General features: G+C 37.3%; 1 protein-coding gene across 4 annotated transcripts in view; it reads right to left on the bottom strand.

Moving 5' to 3' along the window:
- The window catches only part of SMURF2 (SMAD specific E3 ubiquitin protein ligase 2), a 67,759-nt gene that overhangs the window by 37,800 nt on the left and 9,484 nt on the right, over positions 1 to 20,475 (bottom strand). For all 4 annotated transcript variants that reach the window (XR_014618989.1, XR_014618990.1, XM_084298605.1 and 1 more), the window contains exon 2: positions 1,066 to 1,104. Coding sequence is in view for 2 of the 4 variants with exons in the window: in XM_084298605.1 (XP_084154731.1) it covers positions 1,066 to 1,104 (39 nt within the window). In the remaining 2 variants the exon portion in view is untranslated. The remainder of the gene's footprint in view (positions 1 to 1,065; positions 1,105 to 20,475) is intronic.

A 20,475-nucleotide genomic window follows, 5' to 3' on the forward strand; every position in this document is an offset into this window, starting at 1 on the left:
TGGACTACGCAGCTGAGGATGGGAAAGAAGCAGGACCAGCGCAGCAGTCTACAATTAGCTCTACTGCAACTGCAGTCCAAAGCTCTTAACTGCCCCTGAAAGAAATGGTCCCACCACTAATGCCTTTTGCCCTCATACTAATTCTTGTCCTCATCTGCATGCCCAGTGAGTCAGCTGCAGTGGTGAAACATTATTGACGTTTTCTGTAGCGTAAGGTTTGCACCAGCACTGCTTCCTTGGCTGACTCAGGATAGAGCCAGTCAAGCACCACCATCCCAAGGCTGCTGCCAGCCAAGGCAGGTGGGGATAAAGCCAACACATGTGGGGCAGGGAAGGACAGGACCTTGTTGGATATGTGCTGCCAACTGTACAAAACTGCAGCACAGATTGCACGTTGGGTTGGTTTTAGGCATTATTAAACTGTTCAACAACTAAAACTTATAATCAACAACAAAAAAAATCAGATATAAGGCAAGGTTCGTAAGCATCGTAAGCTACAATATAATTGTGTCATCCTTCTTCAAGGTTTTTCAAAGTTCAGGTCTGATCTTTTGAATTCTCCTACTTCCAAATGGAGGGCAGCAGGCAGGTGATACATGCGCACATGCCCACATAGCCAGTAACATTCCTTTCTGCCTCTTTCATCCCCCTTATTAATTAAAATATAATTTTGGAGTACATAAGTATTATGACATGATCATTAATAATGGAGATGTACTTATGTCTGCTGGACAGAAAGCTCTTATGAAAAACATTTTAATAAGTACAAGGCATTAATGCTGAAAAACATGTCATTTGTGTGAGAGTAAATTTGTTTCCCACTCCCATCAAAAACAGAGGGGAGCAAGGAAAGGAGACAGCATATTTTGTTTTTAATTACCATCATGAATGTCATGAGTGTCACCTAAGAAGAAATTAGAAGCCCTGAAATAAAATGTTCCAAAACCTCAGAGCCCCCAACCCATGCTAATGCAACCATCCTAATACATGTGCAAACAGGGATTTACAGAGCTTGCATAATATTTATCCCAACTATAAACATATAAAACTTTAACAGCTACTTACGGAAAAAGTCCTTTTTCACCAAGTTTTTTGCACACAGTACTGTAGAAAAACAAGAAATGCAAAATGAAGTTACTGAAGTTATTAACAACAAGGTTAATTTACCTGTGTAGTATTCCAGAAAATCGTGCTCAAAAACCCATGAATGAACATAAATGAATTGTGCTCCTACATCATTTGTATTATCATGTAAAATGATTCCTGAGAGCAGAGCCAGAAGTGTCGTCTCTTTTGGCAGTTTACCTTTAGGTAGATTACAGTAGAAGTGATATGGCAGCATTTCCTCAAACAGTAGGTTTCACATGCATTTTTTTCCACTACTGCCAACTTTAGCTGTTCCTGTGTTTGCTTATTTAGTGAGCCAGATTATTTCTAACTACCTCACCACATGGTGGCATGAACAATTGTTCCAGTAGAATTAGTGGTGCTTCACATGCAGGGTCTTATGTTCTGTTCTACAGAACAAGAAAAGCTTTCCAACCACAAAGAATAGTGCACTAGGCGGTCTAAGCTTCTCTGCTATCCTACATTGAAAATAACTAAAATTTTTTACCTGAAAAACACTGGGGTAGAGTAGACTAACTTCTAACACCAGAGTTTTGATGGCTCCAAAGATATGCTTTATTTTTGTAGAAGCTGAAAATTGTTCCAGGCTTTTTTGATTAAAATAAAAAGAAGGAATATTTGTATTTGTCCACCAAAAACACCAAGGGAAAAATAAGAATGGAGTAAATAAAAGTTGGGGAAAAAAGGAGGGGGGATAAGTTTCATATAAAGACGCCAAAGTACACAAAAAGACTTCTCACAAAATGCATTGCTGTTCAACTACATATTCTTATCTATTACTGCAGGTACTAAGCAGGAACTATTAGATTTCCCTTTAAAACACTGAAGCATTTATTGGTAATGCAGAAGGATTCTCAGATATAGAATGGAAGCATGAATTCCCACAGCTAGTAGAAAAAGAAGATAGAGGTACTTTGTTGTAATCAATGCTGTAGAAGACTCTTCAGTATCAGATTCCTTTGGATATTTTTTCCGTGAGACCTCCAATATTAATTACTACCAGGAAAAGCAAAGACAGAAGAGAGCATCCAGCAAGTGCATCCCACAGACACCACCTCAAAACAGTCAGGCTTTGCACTACTGAATATCCTCAATGAGATACTGCAGAACACGTGATTTTCCATTTTTTTCACGGTATTTTGCCAAATAAAAGCAAGCAAAGATAGTCCATGAACACTGTCACAAAGATTTCCAAAGTCAGGGCAGAGAAGCACCATCCCAAATAGTTTTGTATGCTAGCCCAGTCCAAGTTATGTATTATTCTAAATCAGTGGAATGAATGCTTTCCCAATTCTCATGTGGCCATGTTCATGAAGATGTTGATTTTAGTGAAAGCACTTTCCAGGCAAATTCACCACTGTAAAATCTAACTAAAACTCTAGTCAGGTCTAACAAGTCTTGGTCCTCCATAAAACAGAAAGCTATACTCATTAACAACTACAGGTAATCATAAAACAATGCATTAACATATACATAGAAAAGGCATATATATATATAAGCTCCCAGAAAAGTTTCAGTGAATTAATTTCATGCAACAGAGTCCTAATAACAATACTGTTAATGCGTCAGAAAATTGCCTGGTACCAGGCTGTTAGTTGTTTCTTTGTAAGGAATAAAAAAGGTCAAGAAATAATTTCTCTCAGTTCAAAGACACAATGAGAATTCCAAAGCGTAGCTGCACTTAAGGATTTTCAGCCAATAATTTGACTGTAAATGGTCAACAATGGTAAAACTGTAATAATGCACCCAGCATTTTAGGTATTTCTGATACCTGGAGATCAAGCATGTATAGCAAACAGACTGTCTCATCACAGTCTACTCCACAAAACCTTCAAATAAAGTCCTTAGGATCACGTAATAAAATCCACTAGAGACCTCCAGATGCCCAGCAATTTGAGAACTAATTAATCCATATACAATTCACAACTTAACAGATATTTATGGAAACAGGTAATAACAAACTTTGAGAAATGCTTCTGCAGTTCCTTAAGATTTTATGACAACGGGAATATCCCTGGCTTGACAGCTAGCTGTCAGCTAACACCACTCACCCAAGAACAGAAAGAGATTATTATCTAGCAGCCATCTTTCATTTAGAGGTAAAAAAAATAAATAAAAAAATAAAAAAATAAGCAAACAAAAAAACATTCAAATAAAACAGATGCTTGTATAGATGGCCACTTTCTTAAATATCTCAAAAAAAAAAAAAAAAAAAAAAACAAACACTATTATAATGGATGAAATTGTGCAAATAAAATATGGGAACTGCCAAATGAAGCTGAAGCTTTTAAACCTGACAGTTCAGGCAGAATTCATCTACAACACAGAAGGCCAGACAGTATGCTCCTGAAATTGTGTAATGTCAAAAATAAAAGAGGTTTGATTAGTCTTTTCAGAAAGAAATCATAAAGTTAATTCATTATGAAAACTTCCTTTCAAAATATTAATCAAGTCTGCCACTGCAATTTAACCAAAGTCTCACGTCGCACAATATACAAACTAGTAACTGTTTCCCCAACAATTAGCCACTAGTGGACAAATTAATACTTTTGGCTTGAGATTTCTCCTTCTAGTAACCACATTTAAGGACACTCAGATGTCATCCAATTCCGGCTTTGTCAGGTTAACAAAACAGAAGAGACGCTGGGAAATCATCTATTAAGAACAGCCTCTCTGCCAGGTATTTCTAAGTAAAAAAAGCCCAGATCCCAGGAGCATAACCTCAATTCTAGATTAAATGATTTTTTCCACACACAGCTCTAATCTATCTCAGGACTTTTTTGCACAAAACTTTTCCCACTGGCGGGAAAAGTACCACAGTTTATGTTCCATTTTTCTAACAGTTTCAACACAATTATATCTATTCTCAATATTCTGATAACCAACTGATTAATAGTTCCTTTAGAATTAGAACTAAGGAAGTTTGGTTTCCTATGGATTTATGTTTTATGGTTGACTGAAAGCTAAAGCTGAAGCTTTTCCCATCGGTTGGGCCTTTACACGGACACTCTCCCACGCAGGCTCTCCAGTGGTCTAGCAACACCTGATCTCTCCCTGAAGTTTGTGCCTCTCATTTCAGGTCACTGCTAAGGCTCTCCTCCTTATCCAGGCAGCAATTCTCATAAAACTCATGGGGCTTAATTATCTTTGAGATTCTATCCTACGTCAGATTTGAGCCAAACATTCAAAAAAACAGAAAGAACCAGAGCGAGATCATTTTTTCCCTGACAAAGCCAAGTCAAAATGCTGATGATTCTGGAACCAAACCCACATCATTACCAGACCTATGTGGTTGTACCATTAACAGATCCTCTAGAGGCACACAAGGCCACAGAAGGATGTTATTTGTTCTAAAACAAACATGTACAAATAACATTTTTATTATTTTTTCTTCCTAAACCAAAAAAAAATGTTAAGCTATTTAAACTTGCACTGAAGGTTTTCAGAAACTAGAAAACAAATCAACGCCTGGATATCCTGACATTGGTTTGAAAAAAAAGAGGGAGGGAGGAGCATTGTACTGTAAGTACATCATCAAAAGACATTAATGGTTTCTAGTACACATAAGGAGATAAAGCATTTATTACAAAATATCAGTGACTCAGTGGATATCTATGCTTTATATTCATTACAGACTTCCTGGGTAGTCTACAGAGAACATTAGTATTCCAATACAAAGGCACAATGTACACGTGCCAAGACAAACACACACATCAATTTTACATACTATACGTTCATTAAATATCTTTCTATCATGTCTTATGATCTCATTCTAACATGTGCTACTCAGGTCAGCTCACAGAAACATTAAAAAAGCAAAATGGTATAAACCACACAGTCTCCTTCCATGACAGCTTTGCTATGCGCAGGTCTCAAATACTGAAAAATAGGAATTAAGTGAATCACGTTTGCCAATTTCTTTCTTCCGATTACTCCAAGGACTGACAAAGAAAGGTTTACTGACGATTTTACTATTGCAACTAAATGGAAAATATTTAATACCTCCAAACTTTTGTAATCTAATTCACATATTAGCCATTAAAATTTATGTGCTATTAAGCAGCCATCATTATTGAAAATTAGATTATTTTTTTTTTAAGAAAGATAAATATCATTTTCTGAACTCATCTCCTTCAGTAATTAGCAAAAAAAGTAACTTGTTACAATCGTTTTTTTTTACTTTGGAATTGTATTTACAGGCAAATCAAACTTCTCATGACTTCAAACAGTTGTTATGGAAGCTATCCTATGCCACACACTAACATTTTATTTAAATACTAAAAATTATGTTTATTTCAGAACAGTAAATATATATAATGCACGGTCTCCATACTTAAAGCGCAGGAAAATAAGAAAGCAGGGGAAAAATGCATTTGAAAACACACAGAATGAAAACAAGTGGAAAACAAGAGAGATCATCAGATTTCACAGAATCAATGAATCTTAGAAATGATCTAAGGGTTTTCAATGATCCCAACCACCTTCAAAAGTAAGACAACAGATCTCAGTTGAGTCTGGAGGAAGGCACTGTTCAGAAAGAAAACATTCGCTGAGCTTATGGAAGAGTGGATGGTGCTCTCACTCCCTGGCCACCACTAAAGGTATCCACGTGGTCTTTTTCTCATCATGGCTGCTCAGGTGCAGATGACTACACCAACTCCTTTCTAGCAAGTCCATAGGACACTACAAAGAACGAGACAAAGGCAGCACGGGTATGTAATACTCAGTCCCACAGGAGAGTTCAAGTCAACCTAAATGCCAGTGCCAGCACCAGCATGACCCATCACTTCACAAAACCCATACAACAAAATAACTAAGTTTTTACTTTTTTGTGTGTGCAAGTTATGTTTTTAGCTGGATCTATTTTCTGAACTGTCTTACTGCACAACCAGGCAGACAGTAATGCTAACCTAAGGCCAGGAGCAACAGGTGAAAATGTGCAAGGCTGAAGGAGCCCAACTTGGATCAGCTGCAGCCGCCACCTGCAACATCTGAGCACTGATGGGCACTTAAACATAGAGACCTGGTACTCAATCCTCATGGGCATATCCAGCCTGTATCAAACTGTTTATGTAATCTGTATCAAACTCTTTACATCAACATTTCCTTTCACCTGCAAAATAGGAATACTAATACTGTACCTCACACGTACAACATGTTTTATTGGTATGCTCGTACTCTCATCTGTTAGAATGCATCTCCTGATTTATGACAAATTAAAAAGGATTGAATAAGTGTTTGTACCCAGCAATGAGTATCTAAGGACTACAGATGTAGATCAGCACAACAGAAACAACGGATTAACAAAAAAAAAAGTATTAAAAATTAATATTTCTTAAGCTATCCTGTAAAGTTAGTAATTTTAAATGTGTGTATCTAATACTTTGATGGGAAGATACAAGAAGAAAGGTAAGAAAATAAAAAGTAATCAAATGCCAGAGGAACTGAGCACACAGGCTGAAGCAGCAGAAGGAAACACACAATCAACACATTTACAATTCAGTACGTGACTTAATAAAAAAAACAACCCCCATTTCATGTCAGGCATTCGCAAGCAACCAATACTGTGTCAACGGACAGCCCGGGGTTTACAGGAGGAAGAAAAGGAGCGGGTCCAAAAGTTAAGATTGTGTTTACTGATCTTCTGGCTTTTCAGTGTCATCACCACAGAGAAACTGATTCAGCCTTCTGAATCCAACCAGCCGCTTTAGCATTACATTTTTGTTGTTGTTGTTTCACCCAAGGGTTTTTCTCCCCCAAAAAGCGCTTGTTCCAGAGCATATGGAACACACGGGACAGTGAGCAGAAAGGCAGGCTGCCTATCAATTTTTACCACAACAGCTCATTTTGAAGACAAGTCTTTCTTCCCTCTACAGAAACACCATCTTTTAATGAAAGCCATTAGCATTGCTTTTTGTGATCAGATCCCAGTTGTTTGCATGTAATACGCACTGCAATACAATCACTAAAATAAGTCCCAGCTGTAGAAACACAATGCTGTGCTGTTGCTAATGCGTGTTGTACTGATAATGAATGGTCGTCTATGCTTTAATCTGAATAAAGCTCCCAACTGCTCTGTCTCTTCTTGCCAAAAATTCCCCTTCCTCCTCCAGACTGTGGTTGCATTCCAATTACACTGCTGATTGGAATGAGCCTGGCTGGGGGGGAGGAGAGGGAGGGACACAACCAAGCACACGCACGCCCCTCCTGGCTTTCAGATTGCTGCCCCTGGGACCCAGACACTGTTTGGGGTGTTCTGAACCTATGGCTGACATTGCATGCCTTCGTCCATAGTGCATAAAACTCTTCAAAAGTTTGTTTTCTTAAATAAAAAAAAAAACATTTGAGAGGGGCAAACGATACACCATGCACAGGTTCCAGCAGCATAGCTCAATACTTTAAACATTTCTAACAAATTCCTACTGTTTTCATCCATTGTTGGCATGCTGCTGAGCAACTTATATTTTTCTGCTTGCACTCCCTCCTTGGACCTGCCTAAATTCCCACATGGGAAGATATAAAACAGGAGGTCTTTGACTAGTCATTGAACAAAGAGAGCTGTAAATAACGCCATATAGATTTACAAATACTGCTGTTCAAGTAATAACTTTCTCAATTAAAATTTTAAAATAATATTGTTTATCCCAACTATTCACATTAAGTTTTATTTTACAATTATTCTGAGGATTTTTTTATTTTTCACATCCGATTTTCATTTCCTTTGAAAGGTGTTTTTTTTTTCCCCTGCAGCTGAACAAGCTAACTGAACATGATCATAAAGAATTTACTTTTAAGTTAATGAAATTTGTGCATTTTAATAAGATGACAATTTATTATCATCAAGAAGGGGCACACAAAGATACATAAACATAACAAATGTGTGCTTTACAGGTGCACAGGGGTTCTGAGTTAAGAAGGTACTGAAACATGAAATACCTAAGAGCACAGCAGCTGACTATTATTCTAACCATGATCACTAATCAACACGAGCTGGAAGGTTTCATGTTGCACCTAACAATCAAGAGGGCTGCAGCTGTTCCTCTCTCAAATCAGGTCTAGCAATCATATGGATGCAAGGTAGATCAGGAAGCTGAACTGGCTTAACAGAACGTTAGCCCTCTGGGGAGGTGGATTCATTTTCCATTGGCTCCAAGAGCTGCGCTGCCTTATCCTGCAGCCGCGCCATCAGTAGAGCTATTGCAAAGGAAGTAGCAGAAGCACGTGGCTGCAGAGGAGGTAAGGAGAGACCAAACTACCTTTCTGACAGCAACTTGCAGTTGTCCTGTAAAAATGCACTCCATACCAGTCAGTATTGCAGCTCTAAAACTGAAACAGTACACTCCCATATTTTTCATTTTAATATAGACCGATAGTTTTCCTCCTGCCTCTGCTGTGCAGTTCCAGACATTTATTAAAATATATATATAAACATATTTTTCCATTAGGCTATCAAAATAACTACCCAACACCCTCCAGGCTTTCAGAGAAACAAATTGAATCTTAAAAATTCAGATTAAGTTTTATTTTTTATTTTTTTTTATTTCCTAAAGCACACAGAAGCAACAGAATCCAAGGTATTTCTGAACAAGGTATTTCTCTTGAAAGCATACACGCTTTATCGCTTTAAGGGTGCTCCAATTTTACATCTTAGCAGCTTCTCTTTTGAAGTCTCACAAATCACTAGAAATTAAGAACAACCTACCAAGCACTAAACAAGAATCAGCACCAAGTATATACAAACACAGAGGCTGGCATGCCCTTCCTAAAAAGGTTTAACTACTTTTTCCCCATACTTAACTGGAAATCCAGTGCTACCCCACTGAAAACTCCTAACACCATCCTCTGAAAACGTGAGCGAGCTGAAAGGGTCACCCCGGTTCTGTTCTGTTGCAGGGAGCAGTACGGAGGCAGCACGTGCTGACACAAAGGTGCCAAACGACATGAAGAGGGAAGTCCAGCTCAGCTGGGACAAACTGGTGATGATTTCAGACATACCCTACTCCATTAAATTAGATGGGAACCCTGCACCAGGGAAAACCAACATGAGTACTACCTTGTCTTCCTAAAGCAGAAACAGCCAGGTGAACCTCAAATCACCATCACTGTTTCATCTGCATTTCTTTTACTGCTGTGAATTAGGAAATGCATACCAGACACCCTTCTGCCCCCAGAGCTACAGCAGCCAGGACAACTTGGAAGGGTGTTAGCTTCTTCAACTGGCACGGTTACCTAAAGAGCTAACATCTGGCCATAGGCTCACCACATTCACTTCCAGTTCATACTGGTGGAAAACTAATTTCCAACTCCTTTTCAGAATTATACACGTAATTTTAATCCAATGTAAATTTAGAATCACATGCCAACTCCAATTGACTTGGAATACACATTAGAACAATTCAGAAGTGCGGACACACTTTTAAAGTGCTAACCCTATTAAAACACAAGGTGTTTTAATACAACCTACCTTTTTATTTATTTAATACGCCAAACACAAGGTAGACAGCTTTTAAGTAAACTCTTCTTTTTTAAATACATATTAGGGTAATCCCAGTATTAGAAAAGCACTTTTATCAAGAATTTCCTTTAATAATGGTTACAATTCTAAATTGTCCCATAAACACATCTCTGTAAGCTCAAATTCAACACAAGACACATATTTTCTTATCTGTCTTGTGTTGTGAAAATCTCAAAAATGAAACCCATTTCAAAGGATCACATGCACCTGCTTATATATACTGTCAGTTAGAAGCTTGTGTCTCCACAAACTGGGATTAATCCTTTTGGACAAAAACAAAACCACCATAACCTGCATTCAAACTACAAACAGCAATATGGATTATCCAAACATGACAAAAAAAAATCTTCGAATAATGTAATTTACAATACTGCAAAATACAGGAGAAACTAACACAGTAACAGTGTATTTTCCTTTCTAGTAGATTCACTGTATCAAATTCTGCCTATAAAGGTAGGTTGTGTTTTAACTCTTTAGAATTCTAGACCCAAATTACTTGCATGTAACTCATGGAGATTAAAGTTCAAGATGAAAATACCCTACATTTATCATGGAAGAAATGTTAATAGAGATGCATTGCAACACTGAATATAAGCAGTTAAACCAATAAGTCATTCATCTCATGCAATAATAAAATTCTGGGACAGAGTCTCCAGGGCTACTTTAAATTCCAGTAAGGGGGGAGCGACCCGACAACAACTCACAACTCCAGCAGTCTGTGCCTGGCATGTCTGAATGACTTGTGGACACGGCCAGATGGAGTCTGCTGAGATTTGCCATGTTTAGACTCCTGTTTTAACATCATGATGTCTACTTCACAGCATTGTTTTACTGTAAACAAAAGGCTTCCTTTTCCACTTCTCCTCCCTTATTCCACTCTAAGCCAAAAGTAAAACAAAACACAAAAAACCCCACACCACAGAATTCTTCGTTCGAGCAAGTAATGAATTCACATTTCCTAGATTCATTCAGTGATGGGCTTACTGCCACACACGTCATGAAGTCTATTCAAGTGTCCAGTTTGTTTGATACGCCTGTCAAGAGGTAAAGGAAAGAAATTATGCTGCCACTTTCGCAATGAAGGTAGCAAACCCTCCCCAAGCATTTTAAATCTTACCATGAAGGCTTACAAGCCTTTTACAGAGATTCACGTTTAAACCAGCAAAACTGAGTATGTTGCAAAACACAAAGATTTTTTTTTTTTTTGAGCTATATACCAAAAAGGCAAATCAGATCTGAATATTACAGTACGAAACCATCCCCATCAGGGGGATGTGTAAGCTAGGGCTTCAATCAGAGCCTCAAACAGCAAAAAAAGAAGCAGACATAACACGTGGGAAATTTTAAGAAAACAAAGGGTTTACGAATATTTGCATTTCCTGGTTTAGTGTGGATGGAGCCTCTCAGACCAGCCAGGATGTTTCTAATGCATAACTTTCATACACTAGAAATTCCACTTAACTTCTCCACCCTGCTACAAAATGGCCTAGCTCTCACATCTCATCCATTTTTCAACATTTGAAAAACACTGTTGTATCATGAATTCATCATAAATACAGCACTTACAAACACTAAATACGACGCTGGTCCATTAGGGGGCAAAAAATCCATAGCTTGAAATTAAAAGCTATTAAGATACTTTCAAAAAAAAAAAAAAAAAAAAAAAAAAAGAGAGATGTCAGCAGTCAAAAATCAACTTCAAAGTTCTCTCTTTTGTTTCTCACACTTTAGTACATATAAAATTGTACAGCAGGAAACAGGCTGGGAAACAGAAATTTATTAAATACCAGCAAACCAACCAGCTTTACTGTTTTATTTTCTGTATGATCCTCTCTGTTGCAATGAAATGTAATTCACCTTTCTGCAGGTGAATTTTTTTACTAAAATTCAAATGTAAGCAAAGTAAACTCTTTTATGAGCATTACTTCTATTATCCTAGAAATACAGAAATATTATTTAATATGTCAGGAAAAGGGGATGCTCTCATCTCAAATTCTTAAGAATCATTATGCTAAAATCTTACCTCAGTTCTCAAAAACACGTTTGAAATCCCAGCAGCTAGTTTTTAAAGCAAGACCCAGGTTAGACTGAAGTGATTAGTCCAAAATTATGAAGTCGCATGCCCCAAAATACTTAGCAAACATAGGATTCTTCCTCTGAGGATGAGTAAATAAAAAACTCAACACGGAAATTTACCCATATATTTCTCTGCCCCCATAGGAACAAGAGTTGGGAAAAAAGCTAACAAGAAACAAATTATAGCTCTGTTCTGTCTGATGTATTTCACGTACCTATGGAAATGTACTGAGGGAAAAAACACGCTAACAAGAAGCAGAGCCCTCAGATTTGTCTCACTGCAGTGAAACTCTCCACCCTCTGAATGAGCTATAGCAGAGGCAATAACAAAAGAAATTCATGATCTAATTACCAACCAGACAAAAATGCCCTGAATTTTAAAAAGGGCTTCAGACAAGAGGCACCTGCAGCTAACCCCGGCTCCTGGGTATGAGGAGCTGTAGATACCAGAAGCTTTTCAGACTTCAGGATCACTGCTGTCTGTCAGTACACAGTCACAAACTTGATTTAAACAGGAAGTCTCAAAATTCTCTCTGCTACAAACATGATCCTGGTGGGACACTCTGCTACTGCCGGGGCTTTTCTGGGAAGAGGCAAAAGGAAAAAAAAAAGAAAAAGGATGCATATTATTTACCCTTCATACTCACAGAAATTCTCATGTCACTCTTCAGTGAAATACTGCAAATATCTCTATACTAATATACTAATAAAAGAATTGTCAGCGGCTTTGTAAGAAGCAATTCCTAAAATGTGACAATAGCTAAGGTGAGAATTTTTCTGGGAAAAAAAAAAAGCAGTCGATTCTGGCATTTCAAAAATAAAAAAGTATTTGAGTGCATTTTTTTTTAAATAATTTCCTTTAAAAAAAAAATCAATGTTAAAGAGTTAATGAGGATCATGATCTCAAAACTATCATTAGTAAAAATCACTGGTTAAGGATCTACCCTAGGTATTTCACAAACCTGAACTCCACATTCAGCACAATTTTGTTTTACTACTACACCTGATGTACTGAAATCACATTGTATGGGGAAATACAGATAGATGATGTACTCTTCACATCTTCGTACTGTATTACCAACATCCACAACTTCAGACATGGATTGTGATTTATCTCACTGATAGAATGGGGATCCTTCCTCCTCCTCCTTCTTTAATGTAGTTGAAATATTTAAGCACAATGTCCCTCTATTTACTTTTGTGGTGAAAAGCCTTTTAGTGGAGTGCTTTCAATTCTGGAAACTGACTCTATTCAGCTTGACAGTTCAATTTACTCAGAAGTATGGTCTTGCTCTAAATAATATTTATTAAAGGCTTCTGCCAAAAAATATGGTCAGCAGAAAGATCGGTGGACTACATATACCTTTACCTGGTTTTTAAGCTGATGACTCTTACTACTTGGTGTCTCTACCTACAGAAATGTAATACCATATAAATGGGGAAAACACCAACTGCTTACAGGAAGTACCTACAGAAAAGTAAGACTGTATCACACACCCATACCTTGTTAAAGATCTCACGCACCTCAGTTCAGCCTTCCCCCACAATCAGAAAACCGTGACTCCAAATCTCAAAGAGGTGATTATAATCAATGCACTATACAATTTATAAATGGATGTAGTTACATCACTGCAGTCCTTTAATATTAACAGATACAGTTTAGTTTCTCTGCATAAACAGATGTGTTCTACAGAACAAATCCAAACAGTTTAAGAAGCTGTTGCTGTTAAACAGAGATGAGCTAATTGGATGTTTAATCCTATTTACTTCAACAAAAGTAAAGAAACTTACATTAAAGCACCAACTTTTCATTGTTTTGCTTTGCTTTTACACAAATTGTTTAAATTTAATCAAATCAGTACAATTTATGTACTACTGTAGGAAATAATATGAAAGGGATTTTAAAGAAACAGAACACTAAGGGATTTGGAAGAAATAGCTTGACAATATATGGAAAGAAAGAATCCTGCCACCAAATAAGCTTACTATGCAATTTAAACTACAATTTCAGAAATCTTTTGGGAAGATGCAATGTTCAAGTGGTGGAAAAAAAAGAATTTTTTTTTTCTTTTTTTTTGAGAAAGGAGCGCACATGGCAGATACGCAGTACAGTGAAGCACAAGAAAAACAATGGCTAGCAGGTGAGACTGAAAGAGGAAGGAGTGTAAAGCACTAATGTAAAAAGTTTAACACTGTGAATCAACACTTCTAGCAAAATAGCAAATGAATAAAAATCCAGGTATTTCCAGGAAGCTGGAGGAGATTTTATTACCAGGCATCTACAAAGACAGAATGGCTTTCAAACGTAACAAGCAAGTATTTCCATTGACCTCAAACACCAATTATGAGCTTCAGAAAGTCTGAGTGGACAAGAAGGGGATTTTGAGGGGGCACAGAAGTGGAAGGACCTCATTTACTCTCGTACCTTTCACTCCAGAAACCCTCAACTACTGGCAGCTGTGCTCACAAAATATTTTACCAAACATTTCTCCTCCTGATTCCTACCATTTCTTTCTTATACACATATGCATACAAGGGAAGAGGCAAGGAAGCCAGACCCCATTTTCCAGAGGAATTTTACATTAATTTCCTAGGCATACTGTTCCTTGGATATTTCAACTGCTAAACCCAGTGCTATCCCAGGCATGAAAAATATAGAAATGTATTAACCTAGCAAGCAAAATCATTTTTCCTCTTGCATTTCAATTATTTAATAATAAACAACTTCCATGACCTAATTGCTTTAGTTTCTCTATCATCTACATATCTTAAAGCTGATACGATACCTTACATTAAACAATAACAGAGACATACTGAAACTCAGGAACACAAGCCTTTTCCAACCTCTACATCCTTTCAAATAGCTTTGCACATTGTACCTGCTTTTTGCACTGATTATTACCTAAATTTAAGAATTCACAAGTATTTCTCCTGTTTGTAATATTGAGAGGCCTGGCCTGTTCTTCAGGTATTGCAGAATACTAATGGCATTGTCAGTGTTAAAGAAAGACAAGTTTTTAAAATACTAAAAATTAAAATGCAATGGCCACCCTCAAACTAGCACGCTACATTAAACTACATCTCTAGCTAATCACGTATTTTCACTAAACATAAAAACAACAAAAACAAACAAAAAAGCACTACACTGAAGTCAGTTCACCAAGTCCTGCCAGGGTCCCTCATGTCATGCTTGCATTCCAGATGCATAACAGTCCTCACTAAAATGTAATATTGCCAAAAAGGTCATAAGATTGGAGTATTTCTAGGATACATCCAAATATCTTATGGTTTAAAGTTAGAAAATGTACCTATACATGTCCAAACTTACAAAAGAGAAATTAGAATAATTAAGTAAGTCTAGTAGATTTTGATGCTAAATATAGGCTGCTGTTCAGGAGACAATAAAAAACACAGGATTGGAGGAGATAAAGTGTTAATCGCATATTTGGTGGTTTATGAGCCAAAGGAGTCTGAGGTTTAAACTGCTTCTGCTCAGTGCTCATCCCATTCAGAGACGATGAATCATTTCCCATTTGGCAACACTTCTGCCTACAAGGCTGTCTTCTGTGAGATTTCTCCTGTATCCTTGTAATAGATTTGCTAATTTAGTACACCTGACTTTGAGCAAAAACTATTGTTGCCAGCTGTCAGACTAGACCTCGTCCTGTTTATCAGACACATCTAAACCATCCTGTTCTGCCCCAATCATAGAAACAGAACACTCTTTACTAATCCCAGCGCAGTAAATTACTTTCTAATATCCTTGTTTTTCTTACTCTGCCAAAATACCAACACATCATAGATTTAAAGCAACAGCAAAATCAATTTATCCACAGCAGCTGGGCTCATACCAGTTTATCCAATAACTGCTTTTTTTATATTTGCTGTAATATTTGCTGTTCTGGTCATTCTGTCCATGAATTCCGGAGTCTCAGCAATAGAGTTTAAATGAAGGTAATATAAGCTCACAGGGAGCATATTCCAGCTTTTTAGGCAGACCTCCACATCTCTTTGAAAGATAAATCAGAGCAAAAGAAAGTATTAAAAGCCTCACACACACTAAAACATTTCCTCATTTTCCCCAGGGCTTTGTGCATGCAGAAGAGACTGCTTTACTTTCTGTTTACAAATATTTGTCCGGACAGCAGCTTAAAAGGGAAGGGTAGGGTAAGGGCTAAAGAGAATTTATTTATTTATTTTTTTAAACGAACAAACAAGAAAACCCACCCTACCTAAAAACATCAAAAAACAATTTGTGTATTACACTTCTGTTCCTAAAAACAAAAACAACAACAAAAAAACACACTAGAACTTAACTTTACATTCTACATTACATACATCAGTTTTGCAGATGCAGGAAGTGGACTCTTTTCAGGTGCCCAGACTTCCAACTGCACTTTAAAAAGTTTACTGTGTATACTTGTCTATATTAGATGTTATGATACTTTTCGAAATATTTTAAAACAGCATAATCAACAAAAATACAAGAACACATCCACTCCACTAACAAAAGAAAATATGAAGTATTTACATTCCTCTCTTCTGTTTTCAGAGGGCCATGGAACTGCTTACTCAGCTCTAGCATTTAAATCTGGCTCTGTGAATGCCTGCTGAATACCCGAGGAGCTGCACCTGAACTCCTTCACCTGCGACTGACTTTGAAGACAACTCAGAAACTGCAATTCAATGCAGAGGCCATTAACTTTGAGCTGGTTCTGCACCACCCTATGGCTGGCTTCTGCTGCATTTGCTAACAAAACTAACCTGTATTTGCTACAAATACATAAAAATATATTAAATACGTAAGAGTAGTCTACAAGTGTAGACTAGCTAAGGATCCCCACCAATGTTTTTCTTGATGAAAATAGTCATACAATGTTCAAAAACAGGCCAATGTCTTGATTGACTTCACAGCAAAAAAAAAAAAAAAAAAAAAAACAACAACAAAACAAAGCAATAGTAAAATATGAGAAATTAAGAGCACTACCTCCACATAGGAAAGAACTGCAGGCCGTTTACACTACAGGTAGCTTGGCACAGATTGCTTTTACATTACAGATAGCAGGGAGCAGTGCACAGAAAGACACAAACAGCATTGCTACCACATGTTCAGAGTGAGAAAAGTTGTAGCAAGTTCCTAAAAATGGGTGCAGGGAAAAACAAACAAACATAATTCAGAGCAGTTGACAGCAATTTAGCAAACATATAGGAAAAGATTGCTATGATGTAGTTACATTTAGCGTGAGCCCACCTACAGGCAACCAACACAACTTTGTGGGTATGTGCAGACAACAGAAGAACATGAGGGCTGCAACAAGAGCTTGTGATGGCTGTGAACACAACAATTGTCCAAGGTCCCAATTCAGGGACTTTAACAAGCGATGCCATTCTCACACAATAACCCCCATCTCTACAGACCTACCTGAGGCAGACCACCAAGTTATAACACTTCTGAGAGTGCTGATTCTAGCATACAGAGAAATGACAGTGTTTAGTTACAGAAACTGGCCCCCACTTCTGGATGCACTTAAGAAGCACTATTGTTTCATTGCCCCACAACAGCTACAATCAGTCTAGTCCCCTGTAAAGCTATTGTTCTTGCAATAAAAGGCAAAAGGTCTGTATATATTTTTACAAGGTTCCTCATTGTAGCATTTGCAATGATGAATCATACTGTATTTCAAGTGTTATTCATCTGCACAATTTAAGCTATCCCCAAGTAATCATTAAAGAAAAATATTTGCCAGGAAAAAATATCCCAGAATATGATTCATTTACTTCTGAAACAATAAAATAGTTCACTATAATTAAAATATTTACAATATAGTTATTTTTGTTAAGAAATTTAAATACAACCCAATAAAATGAAGAAAGCATGCCCTTAAAAAAAAAGTGTTCAAATAACAACAACAAAAAGGTTAGAAAAAGGTAATTCCATAACATACTGTTAACACCCTATCTGATACAAACTGCACTCTATTCTTTAGCTATTTAGGTTCATATTCGTAACAAAGATACAGCTCACCTCTCAAACACTGGCAACTCACTATTAAACTAATAAACAGATGCTTATTTCAGCACAAAGGTGATGCATGCAGTATACCTGAAAATGAAACAGACATCTAGCTCTGGAAAGTTCAAGACAGTAACATCACAGGGATTGCTAAACAATTCCCCAGGAAGTAGTTAGGGCTTTCACAGACCTTAAAACATGAAAAAGTGGATCAGCTGAACATATCAAGAATTTAATGTCTTGATAATTGCGCAAAGCTCACAAAGAAGAGAAATAGAGCAACATTTTGGGAAAGAGGTCTTCATAGGACAGACTTTGTTTTGACCTTTTGTCAGTTAAACACTGAAAGAAAAAAGAATCACTGTAGGAATTAAGAAGTAACGCTGTACAAATATGAAAACAGTTTAAAAAAAAAAGCTGCTCTTCTTCATGGTTAGACCTTCATGGTTAAGTGCAAGTTTATTTAAAGTGAAACATAGCAGTTTCACATTCTATCAGTTCATTTATTTTTAGTTAACTAAATAAAAAAATGCATCTGATATCATTCTTAAAACTTCTCCTCACTTTGTCTATATATAGCCATTTTCGGAAGAGGTCTCTAAGAGATATTTAACATGCAACGCAATGCTTTTCTGTTGCTGGAAATACACCTGCCCTACATTTAATTTCTGAGTTCCTCCTTCACTGTAAATATTTTCAAAAATGTATGTGTTAAATAGATAATGGGAGCAAAGATCAAACTGTTTCACAGCACAGGCCACTCAGTATAAGCAAAGCACAGTGTATTATATCACTCAGCTATCACAGCAAGCTGGTCCTGTACAAATCTGGTGGCAACACACTGTAAAATTAGCAGTCCCCCCCTCTTTTATAGACGTATCTTTACACAGAATGCAAAATCCATCAGGAAACATCAGTGATAAACCATTCAGGATCAATACAAATGCATTATCAAATAGACAGAGAAAGATAACTAAAAAAAAAAGGTCAAATCTTTCACACAATTAATTCATCATCAACAGGTAACTCTTTAGATGACAAAAAGTATTATCTGTAACTCCAAAATCTTTGCAAATAGGTGTCACGTAGATTACACAAGGAAACATCGCAATCTACAGAATAGAAAGTCTTCTGACCCTTTTTAAGCAAGAAAATACTAGCATTAATGAAGTAGCCATTACACTGCATCATTTCTTAGAATCAAGGATTTAAAAAAAATAAACAAACCACGCTTCAGCTAAAAGCTGAGGAACTCCTTTTGTTCTACATGTAAGAAGTAATCCTGATCTTATCTGCAAGCTTTTCTTAGAATTATATTATGAATCATGGCCCCTTATATGTTAGCCCTTAATTCCCTACTTCTACATAGGATCAAGGTGATGAACACGCAGAGCAAAGTAGCAGGTGGGAGATTTTTTTTTTTTTTTTTTTTTTGAAGAGGAGTGTGGAGTTTCTTTCTTGCTGTTTGTTCTTCAACTTCTGTCCTCTATCTACCTTTAACTGCTTGCATTCTTTGCATGTTATATATCTTTAGTTCTCATAAAGCACCTCTGCTATATGAGGACAGCTTCTTGTAAGACATATACTCAAATCAGTAACTGTAACATTGTAGACACAGCATTATAAAGCCAAGCATTAAAAACTTCAGAAAGGTGAGAATTCATGCTGTCCCTGCAAGCTTGGGTCTTGTTCACTGCTGCAACCTTAGAGTCCGGGCACCAAAACATTCCCAGTGTCTTGTCCTGCCAAAATCAGTCTCCACCTCCTGTCCATTAGTCCCGGGTGGTTCCTTGTTTCAGGTTACGCCCTTCTCCACCCTCACCCAACTTTTGAACCCTCAGTGTTCTGGTTATTGCCCTTCTTCACACCACCAAGGTTAGCATTAACAGGATGAGGCGGTCTCCCCGCATGCTCAGCTCCTGTCCCCAGCTGTTTGCTGAATCAGATACTACTTCACTGACTCAAAGACATCTGCCTACTACCAGAGCCCCGCTTGATAATGTCCTGCCCAAGAATACAAGATCTGAGACACAATTTTTTTTATCTCCTTGAAAAGGGTTAGATTTTAACAGACACTTCCCAAAATAAATTCAGCCTAATTTAAGCACTGGGCAAGAAAAATGTCTGTTAACAGGCTGCTTAACTTAATAGCAACTGAAAAAAAAATGAGAAGCACCAACTGTAGATGGTGTCATGGGCTTCAGCTTGGTGTTACAGGTTCAACTATAGTTCTAAATTCCACTGACAGTGAATAAAAAGCAAAGATGCTCATACAGACAAAGCAACGCAGAACTGAATTCAAGTTACATGAGGCAGAAGCAACTGCAGGAACCGTCGCTCCCCACACTGCTCAAGTGCGGATGTAACACTCACAGGGGTCAAACTGTCCAGGGCCATTTTTTTCCATCTACTGCTACTCCATCAGTGATGCAGGCGGGTGCAGAACATGAGTAAATCCCCAATCTTGGCCCACACCATTACAAACTGTTTAAATGTGGAGAGCAAAGTCTCTAAATTTCAACAAACGTACGCAAAATATAAAGCTTTTGAAGGGGTCCAAAGCACTATCCCTGCATAGATTAAGTTACATTATGCTGATACACAGGAAATAGCTGACTTATTCTACAGGATGAACAATTCACCAGAGGAAAGGAACTTTCAGGAAAAATGATAAATATTGTAATGAGGAAATCCGAGGCACATATTCACAATGCCACATTCAGATCTCACAAATGAATAGAAA

Source organism: Netta rufina (genome assembly GCF_964035555.1).
Source record: "Netta rufina genome assembly, chromosome: 19".
Classification (NCBI taxonomy): Eukaryota; Metazoa; Chordata; class Aves; order Anseriformes; family Anatidae; genus Netta; species Netta rufina.